At 49.5% G+C, this 26,452-nt stretch overlaps 1 protein-coding gene across 4 annotated transcripts; it reads right to left on the reverse strand.

The window, feature by feature from the left end:
- Positions 1–1,475: 1,475 nt before the first annotated feature.
- Positions 1,476–26,390, reverse strand: efl1 (elongation factor like GTPase 1). Of its 4 annotated transcripts, none has more exons than XM_086152937.1 (20): positions 25,983–26,390; positions 25,014–25,081; positions 24,039–24,123; positions 23,797–23,930; positions 23,583–23,720; positions 22,119–22,333; positions 20,262–20,385; positions 19,942–20,158; positions 19,746–19,865; positions 19,129–19,228; positions 18,032–18,287; positions 17,814–17,949; positions 9,264–9,395; positions 8,716–8,863; positions 6,548–6,677; positions 6,112–6,238; positions 5,804–6,008; positions 5,300–5,703; positions 3,950–4,134; positions 1,476–2,033 (listed from the first exon to the last, which is right to left on the reverse strand). In XM_086152937.1, the coding sequence occupies exons 1-20, from the start codon at positions 26,071–26,073 to the stop codon at positions 1,845–1,847; spliced, it is 3,204 nt and encodes a 1,067-aa protein (XP_086009063.1). In that variant the 5' UTR covers positions 26,074–26,390; the 3' UTR covers positions 1,476–1,844. The 4 variants fall into 4 exon arrangements, with proteins under 4 accessions (XP_086009063.1, XP_086009064.1, XP_086009066.1 ...); XM_086152938.1 differs by lacking the exon at positions 25,983–26,390 and adding an exon at positions 25,156–25,705; XM_086152939.1 differs by lacking the exon at positions 1,476–2,033 and having other exon boundaries at positions 4,010–4,134; positions 5,239–5,703.
- Positions 26,391–26,452: the final 62 nt, after the last annotated feature.

Raw genomic sequence — 26,452 nt, forward strand, 5'->3', positions numbered from 1 at the left:
TAACCCCCATTAGCGCCGACACACTGAACTGAAGTGGCACGGCTTTCCTGCGATGTGATTGGCCGCCCGCCAGACACCGGCCGAGCCGAGCGGGCCGGCGGCGGGGCAGCTGGAGCCGCCGGCCCGCCATGCATTGCAGCGCTTTTTCCCCCTTCCTCCTCCTCTTCCAGCTCTTTGTCTCTGACGAGGAGGGACAGAGTGCAAACCGGCGGCACATGGACTATCAGGAGGTCCCACGTCCGGATGGAAGTCTCGGTGGAACATTTGTTCGGTTTTGCGGATTCTTCTCAGGCCAGGGGAGTCATGTGACTGAATCAGTTACATCAATCTGGTCGGTCATGTGACTTAAGGAAGACGGGAACCAATTCTGAGTCATGTGACTTGAGTAAATCACGAAACTTGAATCAGTGATGTGACTCAGTAACCAAATTTGATTCATAAAACTTGAGTCATGTGACTCGAGGTAGATATGAACATGTGACACAAGTTGGAGTCATGTGACTTGAATCAGTCACATGACTCGCGTCAGTCATGTGACTAGTCAGTCACGTGATTCCAGTCAAGGGTAATGTGAATCGAGTCAGTCATTAGATTCAAGTCGGTCATGTGACTCGAGTCGGACTGTAACCAAATTCGATTCGTAAAACTTGAGTCATGTGACTCGAGGTAGATATGAACATGTGACACAAGTTGGAGTCATGTGACTGATTCACGTCAGTCATGTGACTAGTCAGTCACGTGATTCCAGTCAAGGGTAATGTGAATCAAGTCAGTCATTGGATTCAAGTCGGTCATGTGACTTGAGTCGGACAGGAACCAAATCAGTTACGTAACCCGAGTCTGTGACCAGCGTCATTAATATGAATCGAGTCAGTCATGTGACTTGACTAAGTCATGTAGTGAATCTGATTCAAGTGATTTGGTCAGAATCACATAACTTGAGAGGGAATCATGTGACCCAAGTTAGCCATGACTCAAATCAGTCACATGACTTAAGTTGGAGTTATGTGACTGAAATCAGTTGTGTGACTAGTCACGTCGTGGAGACTCGAGTCAGAGAGGAACCAAATCAGTCATGCAGCCTGAATCTGTATTGTGACTAGCGTCAAAATATTAAGTCAGTTATGTGCTTGAGGCGGACATGAACTGAGTCATCTGAGTCAAGAGTCATGTGACTTGAGTCAGTTCTGTTATTCAAGTGACTCAAGTCAGTTAGGTACCAACTGTCAAATCAGTCATTTGACTCGAGGCAGTCATGTGACCAGACTCGTCAGACAAGTGACTCGACATAGTTTTGAACTAAATCAGATTCTAGTGATTCAGGTCAGAATCGCACGACTCGCGTTGGAGTCATGAAACCCAAGTCAAAGCCATACGACTCGAATCAGTCAGAAATGGAGTCAGAAATGAACCAAATCAGAGTCAGGAAAGTGAAAATCTCTTGCTTGTTCTATGAGAGGAATAACATCAAAGGCTTTTGTTGTTTTTCCTTTATTGTTTTATAAACCGGTACCCCTTTGATGTTCACTGGTCATCAAAGGGCCTTGTTTCATTTCAAACAAATCTAAACAAAATGGTCAATGCTACTGAAGGCCATTGACGCTGCATACTTGAAGTATGTTTGTAGTTCTCTGAGGTTTTTGTAGTTCTTTTGAAGTTTCTTTTTAATTCTTTTGTAGTTTTTCTGTCGTCCTGAGCGCGGTGTTCGCCGATCAACGGATTGTCAATATGACAGAACCATCGCGTTGTGCCCCACCCACGTTGTCCGCCGCGGTGCGTTCAAGGGCCGTGGGAGACCGACCCATTGGTGGCCCGATGGCAAATGTCTCGGCGCGGGGGCGGAGCTACTTATTCCTGCCGAGTGTACGCTGCTTCTCGGCGTGCTCCACGATCTTCTCCTCCACCCACAGGCCTTTGCGACGGCGTACGGCGTTCATGTACTTCAGTGCCTGATTGGCCGAGTCGGCCTTCTCGCCGAAGCGCACGTACTCTTCTTCGGTGGTGGGAACCCAGTAGGGGTCACTAGAGATCACCTGAGGGGAAGAACACACCGGTTAGCATGGCGGCTAGCAGGCCAAGGTGTAGGATGGGAATCCATGGGATTTGGTAGAAAGTAGGGAGCGATCAATCAATTGGGTGATTGGTGAGGTATTAACTATATATTGTCAGTACAACAAAACACACACACACACACACACACACAAAAAGGTGTACATACACTCTCTCACCATACACATACACATGTGGGCGCGTGCACACGCACACACACAGATACACACATACAGTCTAACTCTCACACACACAGACACAAAGAAATATGCACACAATTTTATTACACACACACACACACACACACACACACACACACACACAAAAAGGTGTACATACACTCTCTCACCATACACATACACATGTGGGCGCGTGCACACGCACAAACACACACAGATACACACATACAGTCTAACTCTCACACACACAGACACAAAGAAATACGCACACAATTTTATTACACACACACACACACACATACACACACACACACACACACAAAAAGGTGTACATACACTCTCTCACCATACGCATACACATGTGGGCGCGTGCACACGCACAAACACACACAGATACACACATACAGTCTAACTCTCACACACACAGACACAAAGAAATATGCACACAATTTTATTACACACACACACACACACACACACACAAAAAGGTGTACATACACTCTCTCACCATACACATACACATGTGGGCGCGTGCACACGCACAAACACACACAGATACACACATACAGTCTAACTCTCACACACACAGACACAAAGAAATACGCACACAATTTTATTACACACACACACACACACACACACACACACACACACACAAAAAGGTGTACATACACTCTCTCACCATACACATACACATGTGGGCGCGTGCACACGCACACGCACAGATACACACATACAGTCTAACTCTCACACACACAGACACAAAGAAATAGGCACACAATTTCATTACACACACACACACAGAGCTGTGCTGTGTGTGTAACAAACTGTTGCACACACACAATAAGTGTTACAGTAGCAGGTGCAGAAACACAGTGGGACAGATGGTAGACGACAGACACACACACACACACACACCTTTATTCCCCCTTCTTCCCACCCACTGGATGCCATTGTGCCCAGCAGAAGCTGTGTGTGTGTGTGTGTGTGTGTGTGTGTGTGTGTGTCAGTGTTCTCCTGGGTTCCTCTAAGAACCTCTGACCGGGTTTCAGTCAGAACCCGTGGGTTCTCTCCCCAACATTGCCGCTGCCTGTTACCATGGTAACAACTAAGACATTCAAACCCCGCTGAGAACCTTTGGACGCTTCCTGCCAGACGCCTGGACCCTGGAACCCATCTGCTCGGGGTGTGTGTGTGTGTGTGTGTGTGTGTGTGTGTGTGTAACGTTCTCTAACGCATCGCTGATCCTCAAGAGACTCGTCTCATTAACCACATGACCTTGGCGACTTCAGTGTGTGTTTGTAAGTGCTGTACTCATGTAGGGACCAGCCCCTCCCCACACACACACAACCATACACACACACACACACACACACACAAAATAACTCACACCCACAGACACCCCCCCCCCACACACACACACACACACTTAGATACCCTCTCATAAAACCCCCCCCCACACACACATAAACACCCTCACACACAGATTGTACCAACACAATAGGGTCTAGTGGGGGAGATTATGGCAGGTTGTGTGTGTGAGGGTGTCAATGTGTGTGTGTGTGTGTGTGAGAAAGAGAGAGGGTATCTGTGTGTGTGAATCAATCAGTAGCACTGAGTTCCTTCAGCTTCCTCTTCAAGAACCTCCGAGGAGGTTCATCTGAAACTATGTAATGACACTGCTAGATGTTCTCCAGCGGTTCCTCTGAGGTTCTTCTCACCTCCCAGTGGCTGAAGACCAGCTGAGGACTCGCCAGCCCGCTGGTCTTCTTCCGGATCTCGTCGGCGAACCCGAAGCTCTCAGCGACAGGGAGGACGGCCTTGATGATGAAGACGTCCGTGCCCTCCTTCATCTCCTCCTGCAGGACCCGACCCTCACGCTTCCCCAGGACGCCATACACCCGACCTGACACACACACACACACACACACACCAGTCCAGATTCACATTCCAGAACCTCCTGTGTTCATTACTTATTACACAGTAATAAGACACACACACACACATATATATATACACAGACAAACACACATACATAGACAACTGCACACACATATACAGACACACACAAAAACATACGCAGTCTCTCTCACACACACACACAAGTAGATAGAAAAAAAACATTCACAAACACATATAAACATACACACACACAAAGATGGACAAAAACACAGACTCACGTACATAGAAAACAGACACACAAACAAACACGCAAGTAAGATAGACAATAAACACGCATACACAATAACACGGACTCACACACAGATGCATATAGACACTCAACACACACACACATTCCAGAACCTCCTGTGTTCATTACTTATTACACAATAATAAGGGACACACACACACACACACAAACACACACATATATATATATATATATACACAAACACACATACATAGACAACTACACACACATATACAGACATACAAAAACATACGCAGTCTCTCTCACACACACACACACACACACCCACCCACACACACACACACACACACACCAGTCCATATTCACATTCCAGAACCTCCTGTGTTCATTACTTATTACACAATAATAAGGGACACACACACACACACACACACACATATATATATATATATATATACATACATATACAAAGACAAACACACATACATAGACAACTACACACACATATACAGACACATACAAAAACATACGCAGTCTCTCTCTCACACACACACACACACACACACACACACACACACACACACACACACACACACCAGTCCAGATTCACATTCCAGAACCTCCTGTGTTCATTACTTATTACACAATAATAAGGGACACACACACACACACACACACACACACATATACACATACATACATATACACAGACACACATACATAGACAACTACACACACATATACACGCAAGTAAGATAGACAATAAACACGCATACACAATAACACGGACTCACACACAGATGCATATAGACACACACACACACACACACAGTCCCATGAGTAGACAAACACACATACACCGACTGTAGTTCCTCTGATCACCAATCAATAGTTCTCAGTGCAGCCCTGCTGGTCTCACCCAGGACGTCGGCGGTGGCCATGATTTCGCAGGTGTACATGGCGGCCATGAGCCTCTGCGGTTGAGCCTGGAAGGCGTGGCGACACGCCTCCTTCACCGCCGCGATCAACTGACCCGACGCCGGCCCGTAGCAGTCCGCCGCCGCCGCCGCCGCCGCCGGCCGCACGTCGCCACCGTCTACCACCTCGGCGTGGACGTCCCACCGCTCCACGGCGAAGCACACGCCCATCAGGGGCTCCTCGCACATGGGCCCCGCGAGCGCCGCTAGCTGAAAGCCGCTCGCGACGCTGTTGTCCAGGTCCCGCGGCGGCGGGGCGTCGCCGTTGGCGACGGCGCCCAGGCACTGCCACACGGAGGGGCGGCGGTAGCCCTCCACCCGGTTTAGCAGGAGGTTCGGCCCGCACCTACGGCCACACAGGCAAACATTAGCCGGATAAAGCTAACAGCTAGCTTCCGTCCCGGCTTCAGGATATTAGCTAACGATGCTTTTCTGAATGTCCACACCTGCGCGGTCCGAAGGCCCATATTTGGTCAACTGCGTTCCTCCACCTCCAGCCTGGCAGCAGCGCCTCCAGGCGCGCCTTCAGGGCGGCGATGGCGTCCAGGGTGCGCGGGCTCATGTCCGGCACCCGGCCCTCCTTCAGGGACATGTTGACCTGCTCCAGGGTCCGGATCAGCGCCGCACTGCTTTCCAGCAGACAGGTGGCCTCTGGCAGGAAGCACTTGGGGGTCAAGAAGCAGGAACTGCCTCATATTCATTTGGTTTTCGTGGCCAGGGAAACACCTGGGACGGTCACATGACTGGGTCTTACCCTCGGGCAAAGGGACGGCCCGGACGCTGACCGTCACCAGTCTATTGGGGGTCGTGATTGTAACCAGACCCCCCGAGTCCACCTGGAGGGTTTCACTGGACCGCACCTGAGGGACGTCCTCTTTCACCTGAAAAATATACACATCGGCATCTGGAGAACATCTAGACAACAGCCCCCCTCCAATCGAGACTTGGACAACAACCCTCCTTTTTAAGCGTGAGGAATTGTAGTCCACCATCCCCTTGATGGTAGACTACAGCCCCACCTTCCATCTTACAAGTACTACTGCACCCTTCTCTGTCTAACAAGGACTACATCCCCCCCCAGACATGGACCAGAGCATCATTCATCTGTTAGGACTACAGACTTGGGTGATGTTGAAGACTCGACCCCTCATCTTGATAGGACTATAGACACCCTTCTGAGGCAGACCCACCTGGTGGATGATGGCAACCTTCTGCTGCCGGCCCACGTCCTCATTGACCATGTCCACTTTGGGCGGTCGGACCACCGTCTCCCTGAAGGGGATGATGGGTTCTGAGGCGCAGATCTCGATCTTGGCGAACCTTTTCGGAGAAACGGGGGCGGAGGGACCTCGGGTCAGTGATGAGAACAGAAGCCCCATAAAAGAACCCACTAAAGCCCTACTTATCGGTATGCAAATGTATCTGTTTCCTCCTTTGCCCTTTGTCTACACTCTTCAGTCCATGACCTTGATCGAGCAGGACCAGGTCAGCTGACCCCCATCCCCAACCCCCACCCCCACTACTAGCTTGCTCTGACCAACGACATGTGACCCCTGGGTTCATCCAGTCACACCTGCCGGTAATCTCCCATCACCGGATTAGAGCTGGGCAGACGAGCGTTAGCGCCTTAGTGCCGGGCGGGTAGAGCGTGCAGGAAGAGGGGGTGGAGAAGGGGCGTGGGGCTATTCCCGTTCAATCATGACGCCACAGAAGACCCAGGACTTGCAGACAGTTGTGTTATTACACTGTCGTAGAGTCAACGAGGCACTAACATGCAACTGTGGCGGCTAACAGACGATGAGGGTAAGTGAGTTGGGGGGAGGGGAGTGAAGAGAGAGCGAGATGGAGACAGACAATCAGGAGCTATGATGTCACAGATTACCCTCCTGGAGTCGCTGACCTCGTTCTGAGCGTGACACAGTGTTGCCCCCGGCGATGCGCCAGTGATGTCACAAAGGGATCAGACTGCTGTTAGTCAGCTGACAGGACAGGCGGGCGGGGGAGGGGGGAGGCAACTTCCTGCTTCCCCTTCTGTCGGGTCAGACAGTGGCGGCAGCAGGGCAGGGATGGAGGCAGGGGTCGGCGAGAGGCATTCGCTACCCATTCGACTGGTGATCTGACTTGCGGTCGTCTGGCTAGCATCCACCCACCTGGCTAGCCTCCATCCAGCTAGCCTGCTAGCGTAGCCGCGACCTCCTTGAGGTTCTGCCGTCTGGCCCGGTTCTAAACTTAGCCTGCTCTAGTTTCCACCACTGGAGTCCCAAGCATACCGAGCAACAGGCACTCCTACCCCCTCCTCCTGCTTCACCCTCCTGTTTTGCCCTCCTCCTGCACCCCTCCGGGCATCAGGGTCAACTTGACCTGCTTCCTTTATTTCTGTTCTAATGAAAGCCTACATGTTGAACTCCGTCACCCCTCTGTGCAGAGGTCTCAGCCCATCAGACCCAAGTTCATGTGGGTCCACTCCAGCTTCCATGAGGGGTCAATAGTCATAGGGCACCCTCAAACCTGCAGAGGCCAGACCAGAGCCGACGAGGAAGAACCTCCAAAGGGTGACCATGTGTCCTAAAAATACATCTGTGGTCAAGGATGCTGCAGAGGAAGGTCAGGCAGGAGGTCAGGATGGAGTTTTGGAAGGAAAATCATGGTGGAGGTCAGCCTAGCAGGTTGAATCAAGAACAGGGTGGAAAATCACGGTGATGGACAGGCTGGGGGTCAGGGTGAAAAGAGCCGGTTGAAGGTCATGGAGGACAGTCGTGGCGGAGGTCACTGTGGAGGTTAGGATGAAGGTCAGGATGAAGAACAGGATGGAGGTCAGGGAGGAAAATCAGGGTGGATGTCTAGATGGAGGTCAGGGTAAAGGTCAGTTGATAATGAGGACACAGACAAGGATGCTTAAGTTCATCATGCTACGCTATCCTGCACACAGGACGCATCATGCACACACAAACACACAGACAGATGACCCCCTATGCAGCTGCGCCTGTTGGTTGCTATGGCAACGACCCACTGCTAATGAACCGGGAGGGTTTTTTTTTTAGCTGCTACGCCAACACACTTGAATCCGAACTCCACATGATTATGCTAGTGCAGTGAAATTAGCTCAGAATAGTATGTTTTTTTATTGCATGTGAGATATAAACTGGTCTGAGCTAGCGGTCGAGCTTGGTCGGAGGATGGCGCTAAAGGCTACATTTACGGATGCTTCTTGCAAAGAGTAGATGAAGTAGAAACCGCAACCAGAGAACCTAACTGCTAGCATGTTTTGATTGGAAGACACACGAAAATGCAACACCGGTGTACAGGTTCTCAGGATTTGGCTAACGGAACTGTGGGCTTTCCCCGCACGGCACCTCACCTCTGTTTGAGGTCGTCCAGGCAGCGCTGCAGGTGAACCTCACCGGCCGTGACCAGAACATGTTCCCCCGTCTCTTGGATCAGAACCTCAGCACACGGGTCCGCCTGGTTCAGCAGGCGCATACCACGCACAAGCTTCGGCATCTCACCTGAGGAACGCGCATGGTGTAAAGGGCAATGCGACCAACTATGCGAAATCCTGAAACTTCTCGGACTTCCGACTAACTAGCATAGCACAGTGAAGGGTAGTCTATGGTAAACGTTGACCTACCTCTGGAGAAACAAATCAAACATGCTCACAAGATCACAGTACCCCTTCTGGCCACATTGAGGCCCTTATGTAGTCTTTAGGGTTGAAAAAGAACCACTGTATACCCTTTCATCCTGGTTCTTTTCACTCTGCTAGCTTGTATGAGCCTACTAGCGATATGTTTCACCACATTCTAGCTGATTCTTCAGATGTTCCCACCGTCGACATTGAAGGGGAATGTTCGCGGCCACCTGTTCTATGCTTCGCCCCTTCCTGTTTCCTGCCGGAGTCCGACCTACTTGGGTGTTTGGGTTCCACGGCAACTCGTACGATAGGCGTGGCCTCAAAGCTGAGTGGCGTGAAGGGCGGGCAGGCCAGTGTGGTGGACAAGGTGGCCGACTTCAGAACGTTCTCCTCAAGACCTCCGATACCTGGCGGAGCAGAGATGGGGAGACTTCAGAATATCAGATAATGTTGCTGAACAACAGGTCAACTTACAACCAATCAGAGACGGTACCCATGATGGAACATACCATCACAGGGGTAACCCCAATGGAACATGAATGGGGAAACATGGGAAACAAAAATAACGGCATGAGGGAACATACTGTCACAGTGGGAACCGGCACAGAACATGGATACAGGGCCAACACAAGGAATGAACAGAACTGGAACCCATGACAGAACATACCATCACAGGGGAAACCCATATAGAAGATGGATGGAGGGCAAATAAAAGGAACGCCTAATCAGAGGAACCCATAACGGATAATACCATCACAGGGGGAACTTGAAATGGACCTTGGATGGTTAGTTAGTTAGTTAGTTAGTCCTCTTGCACGAGTTGCGTAGGGGTCTGTCGTTGGCAAGTTGCCGTGCCTGTGCCAGGCTCACACCGCAGGCCCTGAGGTCTTGGGCCACAACATCAAGCCAGCGGGTGCAGGGGGCACCTCTGGGTCTTCTCCATCCGGCTAGCTGGGGATTAAAGGCCAAATTGGAGCTTGCGGGGTGTTCGGCAGGCAAGCGGATGATGTGGCCATACCGACGAACTCGCCGCATTGCTGCGAGGCGAGATGCTGGGGGCCGCTGGGTTCGATCCCTTCAGGTCTTGTTGGTTGTCGGTGACATGCTGGGTCCAGCTGATGCCTTCTAATGTCCTCAGGGCCCTGGAGTCAAATCCATCAAGCCTGGCTGCCAGCGTGTTGTTCAGCGGCCAGGTTTCGGAGCCATAGAGAAGGACAGAGATGACCGAGGCATTGTAGACCCGGCGCTTTGTCACCCGGGATATGTGCCGGTGTCGCCACAATGGTCTCCACAGGGACTGCATGACTGACGCCGCAAGGGCACGGCGCCGGTCAATCTCAACTTTGAGATCTCCGGTGTTTGATAGGGTTGAGCCGAGGTACTTGAAGGTAGCGACAAAGTGGACAGGGGTGCCGTCGAAGAGGAGCGGTGGTGGATCAGGTCCCTCTCCTATATGCCTAAGCTCGGTTTTTGGCCAGCTCATCTTCAGGCCGAGTTTCCTGGACTCCTCATCAAAAACATGGAGGGCTTCACGAAGCTGGTCTGCGGTCTCACCGAACAGCGTGGTGTCATCCGCGTACTCGAGATCCCTGAGGGTGTAGCTGCCTATGGGGACCCCAGGGATCCGCTCAGAGACTTTTGTCATCAGATGGTCAATGACACAATTAAAAAGTTCTGGCGCAGCAACACAGCCCTGCCTGACCCCCGCTGTTGACCTTGGATGGAGGAGACATAAATGACAAAGTGACCAATCACTGGTGGAACCCATGTTGGAACCATCAAGAAGCAAGTGTTCTGTTGAGAAAACCTAGGAAAAGATGTGGTCTGTTCTGTTCAGAACAAAGTCCACCAGATTTATAGCAGATTTGGTTTCTTCGAGGTTCTAAAGTAAAAGAACCACCATGGCACCCTCTGCTGGCCAGGCTGCAAGGTGAAGAAGGAACTCCACTGCTGGGTTCCCCTCAGACACTGGAACTCTGTGTTCCTCTGCAGCTGCAACGGCTGGAGGTGGTGGTGGAGGGGGTGGGGATTCATTCTTTCCTCTCTTTGCTTTTATGGTTCCCCTCGGGAGAACCAGTGGAACGAGTCCCCTTCAAATAACTGCAGTGTCGAGTTGCGGTGAAAGTCCCGACATCTGCTCCGGCGCTCGGCTCGCACGCCTGCACCGACATGTTCGGAGAACCGAGCTAGGCGGGGGCGGGGTGCAGGGGAACCTAGAGGCGAAGAACCCAGACACTGAATACTGATCACTTTCAGCCCCCAAGGGTTCCAAAAACTCTGTCGAGAAGCTCCGGGAGATGAGACATGACAGAGTGAGGATCCAGAAGTTTGAGAATAACTGCTTGACGGTCGCCTCAACCACCATTCGCCTCGCAGTGAAAAGGGGGTAGAGCCAAAGCAGTCCCCGACACCGGTTCTCTATTGGACTGAAGGAGGACCTGCCTTATCAGAGACGCCCCTTCTACCTTCTGCTCAGGGTCCAATGGAACCTAAAGGGTTCTCCAGGCTGTTCCACAGACCCAAGGGTTTCTGGCCACCGGAGCTTTCTGAGGCTGAACCCGCCGTTCTCCCACAAGGGTTCTCCAAGGATTCGACTGTCAGGACCAGGTCAGGAAGGTCCACTCGGTTGGCACAGAAACTACGTCACATCAAAGGGTGGGGACTCTCAGGGATGGAGTGAGCGGATTGGGAGCTAAAGCTCTGCTGCAGGACTTGTGGAAAGAGTGGAGCAGGTATGACAGAGGAACCTCAGCATTGCCTGTGCTAGAACTGCACATGGGCTCAGCACGGCAAAGTTGTACATTCCAGCGTGGTGATTACATTACATTATAGTCATTTGGCAGACGCTTTTATCCAAGAAGATCCAAAGTACCGGTAGTCGGTAATCAGAAGTCACCACTCTACCAAATAGCCATCTCAAAACCATAACAAACATACATTCATTTCTTTGTTTTTTTTTGTTTGTTTTTTGGGGTGGGAGGGGGGGGGGGGGGGGCTAAGTGCAATCAGTGGGGTAGTGCTTGGTGAGGGGGCCTTGAGGAAGACTTGGGCACAGACCTAGGAGGTACAGGACTTAAATCGGCCACGGGGTGTACCAGTAGATTGACGGAGCCAAAAAAAAAAAAAAAAACAAATCTGGAAAAAAGAACCAAGGACAGGAGCCAGCAGCAGCTAACATGCTAACATTAAACTGAGCCAAAAGACTCAGGGGTCAAGTGGCCTGACCAGGTAGCGCCCCCTCCCTGCGCATGTGAACCCAGCCCTCAAGAGCTGCATCTGTTAATCTGGTGTTGACATGAAAGTCGCCGTGGTAACTAGCTCAACGCTAATGACGCTAACATTCCCATTCTGGGAGGGGAGGAAGAGCGTCTGCTGACCGAGCATACCTGAGGCCAAGCTCATCTGATGGCTGCTCAAACACACACACACACAGGCACACATGCACACACACACACACACACGCGCGCGCACACACACGGCATGACTGAAGCCTGGAGATATTTCCTCCAACCACAAATGGCCTTGGCCTGGTTCGGGTAACATAAGGAGGGTTTGTTTTCTCTTGCTAGCCCCCCTGCTTCCCCCCATCAAACATGGCTGCTGGTATGCGGGGGAATGGCCAGGTGACGGAGCCCTCTGATTGGCCCTAGCCGTTCCAAAGCAGTAGAATGCCACTGGGGAACCTTTTCTTGGTGGATCCACTGCCTGCTCCCAGATGTGATGATGTCATCACATTTGGGCCAATTGACACAGGGCTAGGAACCAATCTGATGAGGATGAGAACGTCTCTGATAAGGAAGAGAACAAGCCCCGATGAGTTAGAGAAGAATTCCGATGGAAGAAAGAACTGTTCCGATGAGGAAGAGTACAGTTCCGTTGAGGAAGGGAACTGTCCAATGAAGAGGAGTACTCTTCTGACGGGGGGGAGAACCGGTCCAATGAGGAAGAGTACTGTTCGGATGAGGAAGAGTACTGTTCCGATGAGGAAGAGTACTGTTCCGATGAAAAGTAAGTAAAGTTCTGATTAAAGTAAGAACCATTCTGATGAGGAAGAGAACCGTTCCGACGACGACGAGTACCATTCCACTGAAGACAACTACCGTTCTGATGAGTGCAAGAACTGTTCCAGTTCTCTTCCAATTAGGGGGAGAATTGTTCCAATTAAAGCGAGAACCTTTCCAATAAGAGAAAACCATTCTGAGAACTTTATGGGCAAGAAGGTACCCATTCCAATTAGAGAAAGAACTATTTCTCGAGGGGGAGTACTGTTCCGATGAAGACGAGTACCGCGTTCCGATGAGTGCAAGAACTGTTCCAATGAAGGCCGGAATGGTTCAGATGACAAAGAGTATTGTTTGGATGAAGGAGAGAACTGTTTCATTTTGGAGGAGAACTGTCCCAGTTAAAGCAAGAGCCTTTCCAACGAGGAAGTTTACTGTTCCGATGAGCGCAAGAGGAGTTCCAATGAGGGGCAGAACCTTTCCAACGGGGGGGGGGGGGTGCTACAATCCAGCCTTCGATGCTAAAGCTAAAGTTCGGAAACCATCCAGAAACCATCTCGGAGAGGAGGTTCCCTCCGAACCGCGGGGTGGTTGGGGGTACGTGGAACCAGAACCTTCTGCAATGCAATAAAAGGTGAAGCTGCTAAAGCCGTGGAGAACCAGCAGAGCAGAGAACTCATCATAAATCTGGAACTCATCGACCGGAGAACCGGCGGTCGGTTCCCCCGGGACCTCCAGCGGAAGCCCCCCCCTTATGGAAATTCCCTCTTTCCTGCTCCAGAGCCATGTGTGTGTCCACCATTAGGTTGCCAAGGCAACCTCTTTATTCTTAGCAGGTAATTAACCCTTTGTTATGTTATTACACATGTTCAGGTTTTTTAATTTTGTTTGTTTAATGTTAGAGGAACATGACCTCCTGGTTCGACCCGATGAGGGGTCAAGGCTTGAGGTTCCCATGGCAACCCCTCTTGTTTATAAGCAGTTAATTAACCTTTTACTATGGTATTACACTGTCATTACACTTTTTTTGTTTTTTTTTTCACTTTATGTTGCCGTAATGCCGCTTCCTGGTTGAACCTGGTGACCCAGAGTGACGGGGGAGGGATCGGGGCCTAACATGTTGTTTCCATATCATTTTAAATGTTTTTCTTTAAACCAACACTTTTTTTTTCACGCATCTTCTTTTGCGTATTTTTTAATGGTTATTAATGAGTAATTACACATTTGCACAGGCAGCTGTCCTTTATTGCACACACACACACACACACACACTCCCAGAAGTGTGTCATCGTGTGGTAACTAGAAAACCATATTCCCGCATCAAGTGCTGTGTGTGTGTGTGTGTGTGTGTGTGTGTGTGTGTGTCTGTCGCGGTGAGAAAACAGACCATGAGGAAGGTCTGCTGGTCCTGGCAGCCGCCGCTGATAGCTTCCACATGGTCCACGCACACGCACGCACACACACACACACACACACACACACACACACACACACACACACACACACACACACACACACACACACACAGCAGGCTGAGATCATGCAGGAGATGAAGATGAAGACGTTAAATTCACTCCTGCAAGCAAAGCAGCGACACACTCCCTGTTTTTCGTTCTCCTTTCCTAATTTGCAACCATGGTTATGCAGCTACTCACTAATAACACCATGTAATAACTGTGTAATAACACTGTCACAGCTTTAACAATATAATAACTTAACCATTGTATATAGGACTGTAATAACTACAACAACTGTAATACCAGTAAAAACAAAGTTTTGCAACTGTAAGAACTCCAATAGCTTAAAACTAACCAGTACAAACTGTAAAAGAAACTGTAACCACTGTGTAATAACACTGTAATAACAAATAACTGCAAGAACTGTAATAGCTTTTTACTAAGATGCAAAAACGGATCTACTACTGTAATAACATGTAATGACTGATAAATACTGGCTGTGTAATAACATCCTATAATTGTTATGACACAAATATCTGTAACAACTATAATAAGCATGTGACACCAAGTAATTATGTAAAAACTGTACAAACTAAAAGTTAATAACTTGCAACTGAATAAAATGTAATGAAAGTGTAATAACTAAGGCCGAATTGCTGTCAAAACTGGCATAACCGTGTATGAACTAATAATTGTGTAAAAACTGACAACAGTGATGAATAACTAATGATTGTAATAACAGTGTAACAACTACTTTAAGACTTAAATACTAAAAACTGAATAAATGTAATAACAGTGCAAGAACTAATACGATAACTGTGTGTAAAAACAGTAATAAGGGGGGTAACATTTAATTATAGAAATGATGTGTACTTACTTCAATAGCCGTGTAATAAATATGTAAAAACTACTAAAAACTGTAGTTACAGTTTAAAATAACAACAAACATTTAAAAATTTTAATTTGACCTCCGACTCTAATTGCTATAATTAATAAAGGGTAAGTAATATGTAAAACTGTAATGATGGAGTCCAACCTCCACCTTGAACTTCTCTGTTACCTCTACAGCACACCATACCAATGTCTCACGGCGAGCATACATGTCCTGCACCCGTTTAACATACGTCTCTGCCATTCCAGACTTCCTCATACAATACCAAAGCTCCTCTCTTGGCACCCTCTCATATGCTTTTTCTAGGTCTACAAAAACTCAATGCAGCTCCCTCTGGCCTTCTCTGTACTTCTCTATTAGCATTCTCAACGCAAACACTGCATCTGTAGTACTCTTTCTAGGCATGAGGTCATACTGCTGTTCACAAATGCTGACTTCTGCTCTCAGTCTAGTTTCCACTACTCTTTCCCATAACTTCATTGTATGGCTCATCAACTTTATCCCTCGATAGTCGCCACAATTCTGCACATCCCCTTTATTCTTAAAAATAGGCACCATCGCACTTTGTCTCCATTCTTCAGGCATCTTCTCACTCTCTAAGATCCTGTTGAATAATCTAGTCAGAAAATCTACCGCTGCCTCTCCTAGACACTTCCACACCTCCACAGGTATATCATCAGGACCAACTGCTTTTCCACTCTTCATCCTCTTCTATGTCTTCCTCACTTCACTTTCACGAATTTGTGTTACTTTGTTGTCTACAATAGTCATCTCTTCTACCCTTGCCTCTCTTTCATTTTCCACATTCATGAGCTCTTCAAAGTACTCTTTCCATCATCCCATCACTCTTCTAGCATCTGTCACTACATTTACCTCTCTATCCTTAATCACCTGGACCTGTTGTACATCCTTTCCATCTTTATCTCTCTTGTTTCGCCAACCTGTATAGATCATTCTCACCCTCCTTACTATCCAACCGAGCATACAAGTCATCGTACGCCCTTTGTTTTACCTTTGCTACCTCTATCTTTACCTTTCGCCGCATCTCCCTGAACTCCAGTCTGTTCTCTTCAGTCCTCTCAATATCCCACTTCTTTGCTAACCACTTTCTCTGTATACACTCCTGCACTTCCTCATTCCACCACCAAGTCTCCTTATCTACTTTCCTTCTAGATGACACACCAAGTACTCTCCTACCTGTCTCCCTGATAACACTAGCTGTTGTTGTCCAATCATCTGACCACCCAGACCCTTTCTCAACTCCTCCCTGAAAACCATAAAACACTCCCCCCTTTTTAGCTTCCACCACTTTTTCCTCTGCTCTACCTTTGTCCTCTTCATCTTCCTTGTCACCAGAGTCATCCTACAAACCACCATCCTATGCTTTCTGCCTACACTCTCACCTACAACTATTTTGCAGTCACTGATCTCTTTCAGGTTACCTCGTCTATACAAGATGTAGTCTACCTGCGTGCTCCTACCTCCGCTCTTATAAGTTACCCTATGTTCCTGTTTTTTCTGGAAAAAGGTGTTCACTACAGCCATTTCCATCCTTTTTGCAAAATCTACCACCATCTGTCCCTCGGCATTCCTATCCTGGATACCAAATCTGCCCATCACTTCTTCATCCCCTCTATTGCCTTCACCGACATGTCCATTGAAGTCTGCACCAATGACCACTCTCTCATTTCTGGGAATATTCTGCATCACTTCATCTAACTCATTCCAGAACTTCTCCTTCTCTTCAGATTCACATCCCACCTGCGGGGCATAGCCACTAACAACATTGAGCATCACATCTTCGATTTCCAGTTTCAGACTCATCAGTCTATCTGACATTCTTTTCACCTCTAGGACGTTCCTAACAAACTCCTCCTTCAAGATAACTCCTACTCCATTTCTCTTCTTGTCAGTACCATAATAGTACAACTTAAAGCCTGCTCCTAAGCTTCTAGCCTTACTACCTTTCCACCTGGTCTCCTGGACACACAGTATATCCACCTTCCTTCTCTGCATCATGTCCACCAACTCTCTACCTTTTCCTGTCATAGTCCCAACATTCAAAGTCCCTACTCTCAGTCCCAGACTCTTTCCTTTCCTCCTCTCTCTCTGCTTCCGAACACGCCCTCCTCCTCTTCTTCTTTTTCTTGTTCTTCGACCCACAGTAGCCCAATTTCCATTAGTACCCTGTAGGTCATCAGTACCAATGGTAGTCATTAACCCGGTCCACGATATGGTTATGGTTGACTCGCATGTTTGGTATTGGCAAAAATTTTACGCCGGATGCCCTTCCTGACGCAACCCTCTGCATTTAATGACCGTGTGAAAAGTGTAAAAACCATGTGAAAAGTGTAATAACCGTGTAATAAATAAGTAATAATCGTGTATTAACAGTGTAATAACCCTACTCCTTATTTTGGTAACAAAATTAAAAAAAAGCATGTGTGTGTGTGTGTGTGTGTGTGTGTGTGTTACCCAGAACGTTCCCTGCCGGCACCTCCTGCAGCTCCTCCAGCTCCCGGCCCATGAGCAGGTAGAGGTTCTCCAGGCAGCAGCAGGACAGGTGTGGGACCTCCGGGACCTTCTCCGGAGAGGAGCAGCCCTCCTGGAGCTGCAAGACCACAGAAGTTCTTTTTTTAAACCGTGTGTGTGTGTGTGTGTGTGTGTGTGTGTGTGTGTGTGTGTATACCTACCCCCCTCAATGCATCTGCAGGGTTATACTTGGGCCCGAGGATAAAGACTTTCTGGCCCTTCCTGACCACGCCGCTGAAGATTCGGGCGAACGCCACAAAAGTCTCTTTCTGCTCCTCCTCTTCCTCGACCTCCTCCGCCGCCGGCGCTTCGGCAACGGCGGCGTGGGGGCTGGAGGTGGCGGCGGCGGCCATCTTGTCGGCGTGCTTCTGCCTGGCGAGTTCCCGGCGCCGGGCGATTTCCTCCTGAGTCAACGGCCTGAACACACACACACACACACACACACACACACATAGTGAAGTCATGGCTAGAATCGGAAAAGAGATCCACAAACTCTCATCAAGAAAAACTAAGAACTTTCCAGACAGGGTGTGTGTGTGTGTGTGTCAGTGAGTGTATCAGTGTTTTTGAGTGCATGTGTCTGTATAAGAATGTGTGTACATTTATCTGTTTGTGTGTGTGCTCATATGTCAGTGTGTTTGCGTGTCAGAATGTGTCACAGTGTGTGAATTTGGTTCTTTATGTTGGTGTGTGCGTCTCAGTATCTGTGTGTGCGTGTGCATGTCAGTGTGTGTGGCCGTGTCTGCCTGCTTGTGTTGTTTTGTCAATATGTGTCAGTTTGTGTGTGTATGTGCATGGGTGTACTTGAGTGTTTGTGTCAGTGTGTATGTGTGTGCGTGTGATTGCATGTATGTGTCAGTGTGTATGTTGTGTGTCTATCAGTGTGTTTTACAGTGCGTGTGTGTTCATGTGAGTCAGGGTGTGAGTGTGTGTTAGTTTGTGTGTGTATATCCATGTGTGTACTTGAGTGTTTATGTGTCAGTGTGTATGTGTGTGATTGAATGTATGTGTCAGTATGTATGTTGTGTGTCTATCAGTGTGTTTTACAATGTGTGTTAGTGTGGAGTGTTTGTGTCTCAGTGTGTATGTGTTTGCGCACGTGTGTGTGTGTGTGTGTGTGTGTGTGTGTGTGTGCTCCCCTCCTGCTCTGAGATCCAGGTGTCACCTCAGCCTCCCATTAGAACTGGGCCAATCACAACTAGGGGGGGGCGGGGCTTAACTTGGACCAGTAAGCTGTCAATCATCCTACCACACTCACCTCAGCCTGTTGCCGGGCAGCCCCCGGGGGTCCACGGCAACCATCTTGGAGACGAAGATGATGACGGGGGCGTCTTCGTCGCTGGAGCAGCGAAGGAAGGCTGTGGAGGAGAGCAGGTTCTCAGAAGGACCCCGAAGAACGTCGTCGTGCAGTCACCGTGACGTCGTAGTTTAGACATCGCCGCGTTGTCAATGCGACGGATGCAAGTCCGCGGTTGTTACGACGCGGTCGTCACGGCGACATTGCTCGGACTCGTTCGTGCGGCACACACTGCGAGGTTGTGGTCGTCACTGCGCGGCCGCCATGAAGTTGTAACTCGGACGCCGTTGCTAGGCGAACGCAGCAAGGTACCGTGCCGTCGTCATGGCAACATCTTCTGGTTGTTGTGTGACGGACAAAAAGTTGTCATCATGTTACGGTTGCCGTGGCGTCGCGGTTCAGATGTAATCGTCGCGGTGACGCCGCGCGGTTGCCACGACGACGTCACTCGGACATGACGTCGTGACGACGCGGACGCCATTGTACTTTGTCACAACTTCGCAGCTCAGATATTGCCGCGTGGTCATCGCGGCGAAGTCGTGGTCGCCCTGGCAACGCCGCCTGTGTGTGTGTCCTACCCTCTTTCAGCTGCTGCGTCTCCGCTGGCAGCATGTCGAAGCGTCGCGCTCCACCTATCAGCTTCTCCACCCTCTCTGGCACCATTTCCAGGGGGCTGGGCAGCTTCTCGCAGGCCATGGCTGGAAAGGGGGCGGAGTCAAGGAGCGCACGCCGTCCAACACGCGCCCGCCCACACGGACACAAACACAAGGATACCGAGGACAGCCTTGGACACGGGTATCCACTGACTGCAGATGGAGGCCAGGAGAACCCGAGGGTCGGAGTGGCGGGTGTCCCTCGCGGTGACCTTCACCCCCAGCAGGGTCACCACCTTCTCCACCCTCTCCTTGTCCCTGCGGGTCACCACGGCGTCATACAGGCTCCAGATGTTCTCCAAGACCATTTGCACAAACAGGGGCTTCTTTCCCTTGGCCTAGTGGAAACAGGAGAACCGGATTGGTTCTGTGATTGACAGAGGGAGTTGGATTTAACTGAGGGGTGGAGGGTGGTGCTCCACCTGTGGGTGGAGGTCCTACCTGGGCACCCTTCATGATCTTTTTGGCCTTGGCATTGAGGTAGAAGTCACCCCACAAGGTTCTCAGCAGAACGTCCGCCCGGATCCCCGTCTTCTGGCTGAACATGTGGGCGAACTGCTGCACACTGCCGACACACACACACACACTATTAACAGGCGGGTGTGCTAGCAGAGGCTCGAGGAGGACAAGTGTCTCCATCGAGACCTTGGACGAGATATTTATAGAGGGTAGAGGAGGAGGAGGGGGGTCTGAAGTGGGTCTCCGTGTCCTCGACCCTCACCAGGAGACGAGGAGCCGAACCTCCAGAAGGTCACTTCGATATGGTGAGAGATAGCGAGGAAATAATCAATGAAATACTAATAAAGTATCAATGAAGTACAGGGAAGTAAAGGCGGTGCAGTAAAAGTATCTGACTGGTATTTCTTAAAAAGAGGTGGAGATATGAGAAGTAGTCCCTGAGAGCCCTGGGGCTGCAGTCGAATGAGCTGATGCTGCCACCTGTTGGGCCAATCACAGCAGTGACTTTCTTCTTCCACCTGGGAACTCAAACCACAGCTCAGCAAGACTCAAATGTACAAGTGAGAGCACAGACAAAGCTACCAGGAAATGACTACGTAGTCCCAAGATGTGACTCGACCACCAGCAAATGACCCTGTAGTCCATATAAATGACCCCCTTGTACCAGGAAATTACTCTATAGTCCAGAAAAGTGACCCCACAAAGAAATGACCCTGTAGTCCCAGGAGATGACCCTTATCATCTAAGGAAATGACCCCAAACCACCAGGCAATGGGCCTATGGCCCAAGGAAATTACCCCAAATTACCGGGAAATAACCCAGTAGTCCAAAAAAGTTGCCCCAAACAAAAACGAGATGACCCTTGCAGTCTGAGGAAATTACCCAAAGCCCGCAGGAAATGGGCCTGTTGCCAAAGGTAATGTCCCAAAACTCCCAGGAAATGAGCATATCCTTCCAAGAAATGACCCTTTAGTCCCAGGAGGTTACCCCAAAGGACAAGGACATGACCCTTAGGGCGAAGGAAATGACCCCCATACACCAAGGGTTGACCCTAAACCACACAGGAAACTACCCGAAGCTACATGTGGAGGAATTGACTCCAGGAAGGCCCCAAAAATCAGCAAAGGCTGATGAAAGCTACAGAACACCTCAGGAAACTACAAAAAAGATACTGGAAACTGATAAAATACTGAAGACTAGCAAAGGCTAACAAAAGCAACGGAACACCTCAGAAAAACTAATCAAAAGATACAGGAAACTACAAAAGCAGTGCAGACTAGCAAAAGCTAATGAATGCTACAAAACGCCTCAGAAAACTACAAAAAAGATACGGGAAACTATGAAAACACTGAATACTTGCAAATGGCAATGAACGCTACGGAACGCCTCAGAAAAACTATTCAAAGATACAGGAAACTACAAAAACTCCGAAGACTAGCAAATGATAAGAAAAGCTATGGAACACCTGAGAAAACTACAAAAAAGACACAGGAAACTACAAAAATACTGCAGACAAGCAAAGGCTAATGAAAGCTACGGAACACGTCTGGAAAACCCAACAAAAGATACAGGAAACTACAAAGACACTGAAGACTAGCAAAGGCTAATGAAAGCTACAGGACAATAGAAAACTATTGAAAACTATGGAAGTAAATGCAAAAAGACACAGAAAGAAACAATAAAACAGTTGAAGAAAATTAGCGATAACTTGGTTGAATAATAAAACACGTATTTCTCTAAGACTACTTCTCGAAACCTCCCTGGGTCTGATCCGTTGGTTCAACTCTGGAACCTCCCAGAGCAAGGAGGTTCCCCTGCTCGAGTGGAGGATGTGCCTACCTGAAGCCCCAGCCGTCGATGGCACTGGCGAAGACCACATTCCCCTGGTCCGGAGAGAAGTACAAGTTCGAGTCGTCGGCCGCCTCCAGCCCCGCGCTCCAGTCGTACACCTGACCTCCACCCGCCTCCTCCTCCTCCTGCGCCTCCTCCACCTCCTCCCCTGCACGCTCCTCCAGAACTCTGGAAGTGAACAGGGTTCCCGTCACTGCGTTGACCTGCGGGGAGAACCAGCGTAGAGGAACGAGTTCCAGTTTTAGGGACAAGGAACACTAAGATGGATAGGAATCAAAGGAACTGGCGAAACCTTAGAGCATCTAGACTGGACAACATCTAAACCCGAGAGCATCTAGAGCTTCATCCTTCTATTCATCTTCTGCCTCTAGTCCAGGGTCAGGTCTTGCGGCAGCAGCCGAAGCAGAGTGGCCCAGACTTCCTTGTCCCCATCCACGTGGTCAAGGTCTGCATCCAGGTGTTCCCAGACAGACCAAGAGACATCCGGGGCCTCCTCTTCCTGGTTGGACATGCTCAGGATGCCTCCAGGAAGCATCCTGATCCAACGCATCTGGCGTTTCTAGATGAGGGGGGCAGCAGCTCTACTCTGAGCTCTTTCTGGACAGCCAACCTCTTCACCCTGAGAAGGAAACTCATTTTGGCCACCTGTATCCGTAATCTTTGGGTCTCCAGCTACAGCTCCAGGCCAGCTGTGCGGGTGGGAATGTAGCTCTACTGGTAAATCTTCTCCATCACGGATTCTGCACCAACAGATGTCTTGTACCATATTCCCCTCACTCATGAACAGGATTTTGAGATAGTGGACCTCCTCCAGCTGGAGTAAGGTCTCATCCCGGGTCCATGGGGGCTCTCAACCTTTTCCCAGATCTGGAGGAGCTGCTCCAGAGCTGGAGTGCACGGTCTGATGAAGCCAACAGGATCACCTTGTATGCCAAGAAGCACAGACCCGGATCGGGTCACCAAACCGGATCTCTCGACCCTGGCTGAAATAGGATCACCTCATATGCAAAGAAGCACAGACCCGATCCAGAGGGCACCAAACAGGATCTCCTAAATACCCTGGCTGCACCTAGAACTTCGGTCCATAAAGGTTCTGAGAAGACCAGGTGCCAATGGGCAGCACTGGTGGACTCGCCAAAGTAGACCCCATATACCTGGAGCACCCACAGGATCCCCCAAGGGACACAGTCCAATGCCTTCTCCAGGTCCACGAAGCACACGTAGACCGGTTTGAACTCCCATGCACCCTAAACCTGAGGAAATCTAGACCTGAGAACATCAGAACCTGAGATTGTCTAACCCTGAGAACATCTAGATGTGAGAATGTCTAAACATGTGAACAGCTAGCCCTCAGAACATCAGAAGGTCAGAACATAAGGACCTTTGACCATTCCAGTGTGAGAATGACTTGATGCTAGAACCTTTAGGACACCAGAACATGATGGTCCCCACCTGCTCCATGATCTTCTGCAGGTGAGTGAAGGCCTCCTGAGGAGTCATCTTCAGCTCCGTGATCAGTCGGTCCATCTTGTTGATGACCAGAACCGGCCGGATGTTCTCCAGCCAGGCCTGACGCAGAACCACCTGGGTCTAGGACACACACACTGGCTCAGTTGAAGGCCTCCCCAACGTTTTGCAGAGCAGCGGAACATTGCAGGTTCTCCACCTGCGGACAAACGCCCTCCACAGCGTCCACCACCACAATGGCACCGTCGCACAGCCGCACCGCCGTGGACACCTCCGAGGAGAAGTCCACATGGCCCGGGGAGTCAATGAGGTTTAGCAGGTACTCCTGGTCCCCTGACGAGGGTGGACAGATGGACACGATCAGACCCCCCCAAAAAAAATTCTGCTAACTCACAGTTAGCATGGTCCAAGTTGGTCCGGGAGGTCAAAGGACGTTCTTACCATGTTTATAGTGTAGAGAAATGGCACTGGACTTCATAGTGATTCCTCGCACCTGCTCGTCCTCCCGGCTGTCCAGGTACCTGAGCTGGAGGGGCCACAGGTCACATGACACGCCGAGGTGCTAACAGTGTCCTAGCTATGACACAAATGCTGATGATATGGTAGTTACAGCTTGCCATGCTGATAACACGGTAGTAGCAGGACGTCATACTCAACGCATGCTAACTAATAGCTTGGAAACTAAATGCTGACATGCTAATGAAGTGGTTATTACAGGTTGCGATGCTAATTACAGATTGACAAGCTCGTCGCACGGTAGTTTCAGGTTGACATGCAAATAGCATGGTAGTTATAGGTCAATGAGCTACCACAATGGTAATTAGAGGTTAGACATGTTAATTATATGTCATTACGGCTTAACATGCTAATAACGTGGAAATTACACCATGATATGGCGTTACCACGGATATTTTAGGTAGACATGCTAATACCGTGTTCCTTACAAGTTGGCATGCTAATACCATGACCACTACATCTTGACATACTAATAGCATGGACATTATCGGCTGATATGCTAATAGTATGGTATCTATAGCATGCTAAAAGCATGGTAATTATACATTGATAATTATATATGCTGGATATATTTTATATTCTATTAGTATATTTGCTATGCTAAATAATTGCAGGGTGACATAATAACAGCGTGGAAATTATAAACACACATGCTAGTAACAAATTGACATGCTACTAACAACATGGCAATTATGGGTAGTCACGCTCGCGACAGGTTGTCATGCTAACAGCACGGAAATTATAAGCAGACATGCTAGTAACAAGTTCACATGCTAACAACATGGCAATTATGAGTAGACATGCTAGTAACAGGTTCACATGCACATGGCTGATTATACTCAGACTGATTGATCGATCAGCTGTGCGATCAATGGCGTTGATTGGCGGCAGAGGCCATACCTTGCCGGCCAGACGGGCGGAGATGATGCCATTGCTGGCCACCAGGCAGTCGGCCAGCGTGGTCTTACCTGAAATATTGGGAGAACATATTGATCTCGGTCTCCACGGCAAATCATCTTCCTCCATCTCACCCTCCTCTAACCTCCTGTCCTCCATCCATCTTCTCTGGTCCTCCTCTAGACCTCCAACCTCAGCATCCTTCTATCCAGATCTTCTCCATCCCTCCTCTGTCCATGTCCAAACCATTGCAGTATGACTTTATCTCCAGAACATCTAAACAAGTGCACCTTCCCGATCCTCTTCACTCCAAAAGAGAAACCGCCACATCTTCACCTTTGTGGGCTTCCTCACGACAACTCCACTACTCCACTCCTCTGCCTGTCCATTTCTGTAGAGCATTTCTCAGGTAATCTAAACCCAAAACATATTGACCCAAGGACATCCAGCACTGAGAAGATCTAAACATGAGAACATCTCAGGTCATCTATATCGAGGAACATCTCCAGCAAAGAACATCTAAACGTCAGAGCATTTAACCGGAGAACAACTTGGTCTGAGAAGGTCATATCTTGAGAACATCTTAATCTCTGGTCATCACAAACCCCAGAATATCTTAACTTGAGAACATCTAAAGATGAGAACAACCAAACCAGTGAGCATCTCAACCTGAGAACATCCAGCACTGAGGAGACCTAAACATGAGAACATCTCAACATGACAACCTCCCCGACGTCGACACGCTACCCTCGACTACTGCGGACTCGGGTGCGAAATACTTCAATGACGTAAAAGTACACGCAGAGCTGTTCCACGGGGTATGCCGAATTTAAGAGCACCAAGAACCCATCCGGATAAGCCTCCGCTGTGACGTCACAGTCCTTGCCTTCTGACGTCACGGGGGCGGCAATCCAAAACCGACTCGATTTCGAACGGAGTCCGGCGCGCGCGCTCGCTCGCTCGCTCGCTCACCATGGTCCACGTGCGCCAGGATGCACAGGTTCCGGATGTGCGCGGGGCTGCTCTGCAGGCTCGCGAGCCGCTCCGCGCTCGTGACGCCCATGGCGGGCGCACTTTAGCCCCTTAGCTAGCGGCTAGTTCGTAAACAAACAGGAACCAGGAAGTTGCGGCTGTCGGGGCGAGCTGACGCTCAGCCGTCAGCGCATGCGCACGGGAGACAACTAACTCGTCAGCTAGCTCTGAAGCTAACACACAGAGAATAGGAAGACAAAGAAGAAGTTACCCGCTCACAAACATATACTTTCAGTTTTCCCTTCGCCTATGCTACGCTGCGTGCTTGTCGCGAGCACGCACGTCTTCCGAAGAAATCACGTGTGCGCCGGCGACCTGGGGGGCGCGAGTGATGTTTTGCCGGAAATCGACGAAACGCCCATCACTTCCGGTGTCTTCTTCTTCTACTCCTCCTATTGGTTGACGCGTCT

The sequence above is a fragment of the Fistularia commersonii genome, chromosome 9 (genome assembly GCF_037954325.1).
Source record: "Fistularia commersonii isolate RoL2024-O1a breed Wild chromosome 9, RoL_Fcom_v1.0, whole genome shotgun sequence".
Taxonomy (NCBI): domain Eukaryota; kingdom Metazoa; phylum Chordata; class Actinopteri; order Syngnathiformes; family Fistulariidae; genus Fistularia; species Fistularia commersonii.

What these genes read in the sequence shown, in the direction of transcription:
- efl1 (XM_086152937.1), bottom strand. Translation starts at nt 26,073, where the DNA reads ATGGGCGTCACGAGCGCGGAGCGGCTCGCGAGCCTGCAGAGCAGCCCC. An exon ending in GCCGGCAGGGAACGTTCTGG is followed by an intron (nt 9,396 to 17,813) that starts GTAACACACACA and finishes CTGCTCCGCCAG; the next exon opens with GTATCGGAGGTCTTGAGGAG. An exon ending in TGGTCTTCAGCCACTGGGAG is followed by an intron (nt 2,034 to 3,949) that starts GTGAGAAGAACC and finishes TCTTCCCCTCAG; the next exon opens with GTGATCTCTAGTGACCCCTA.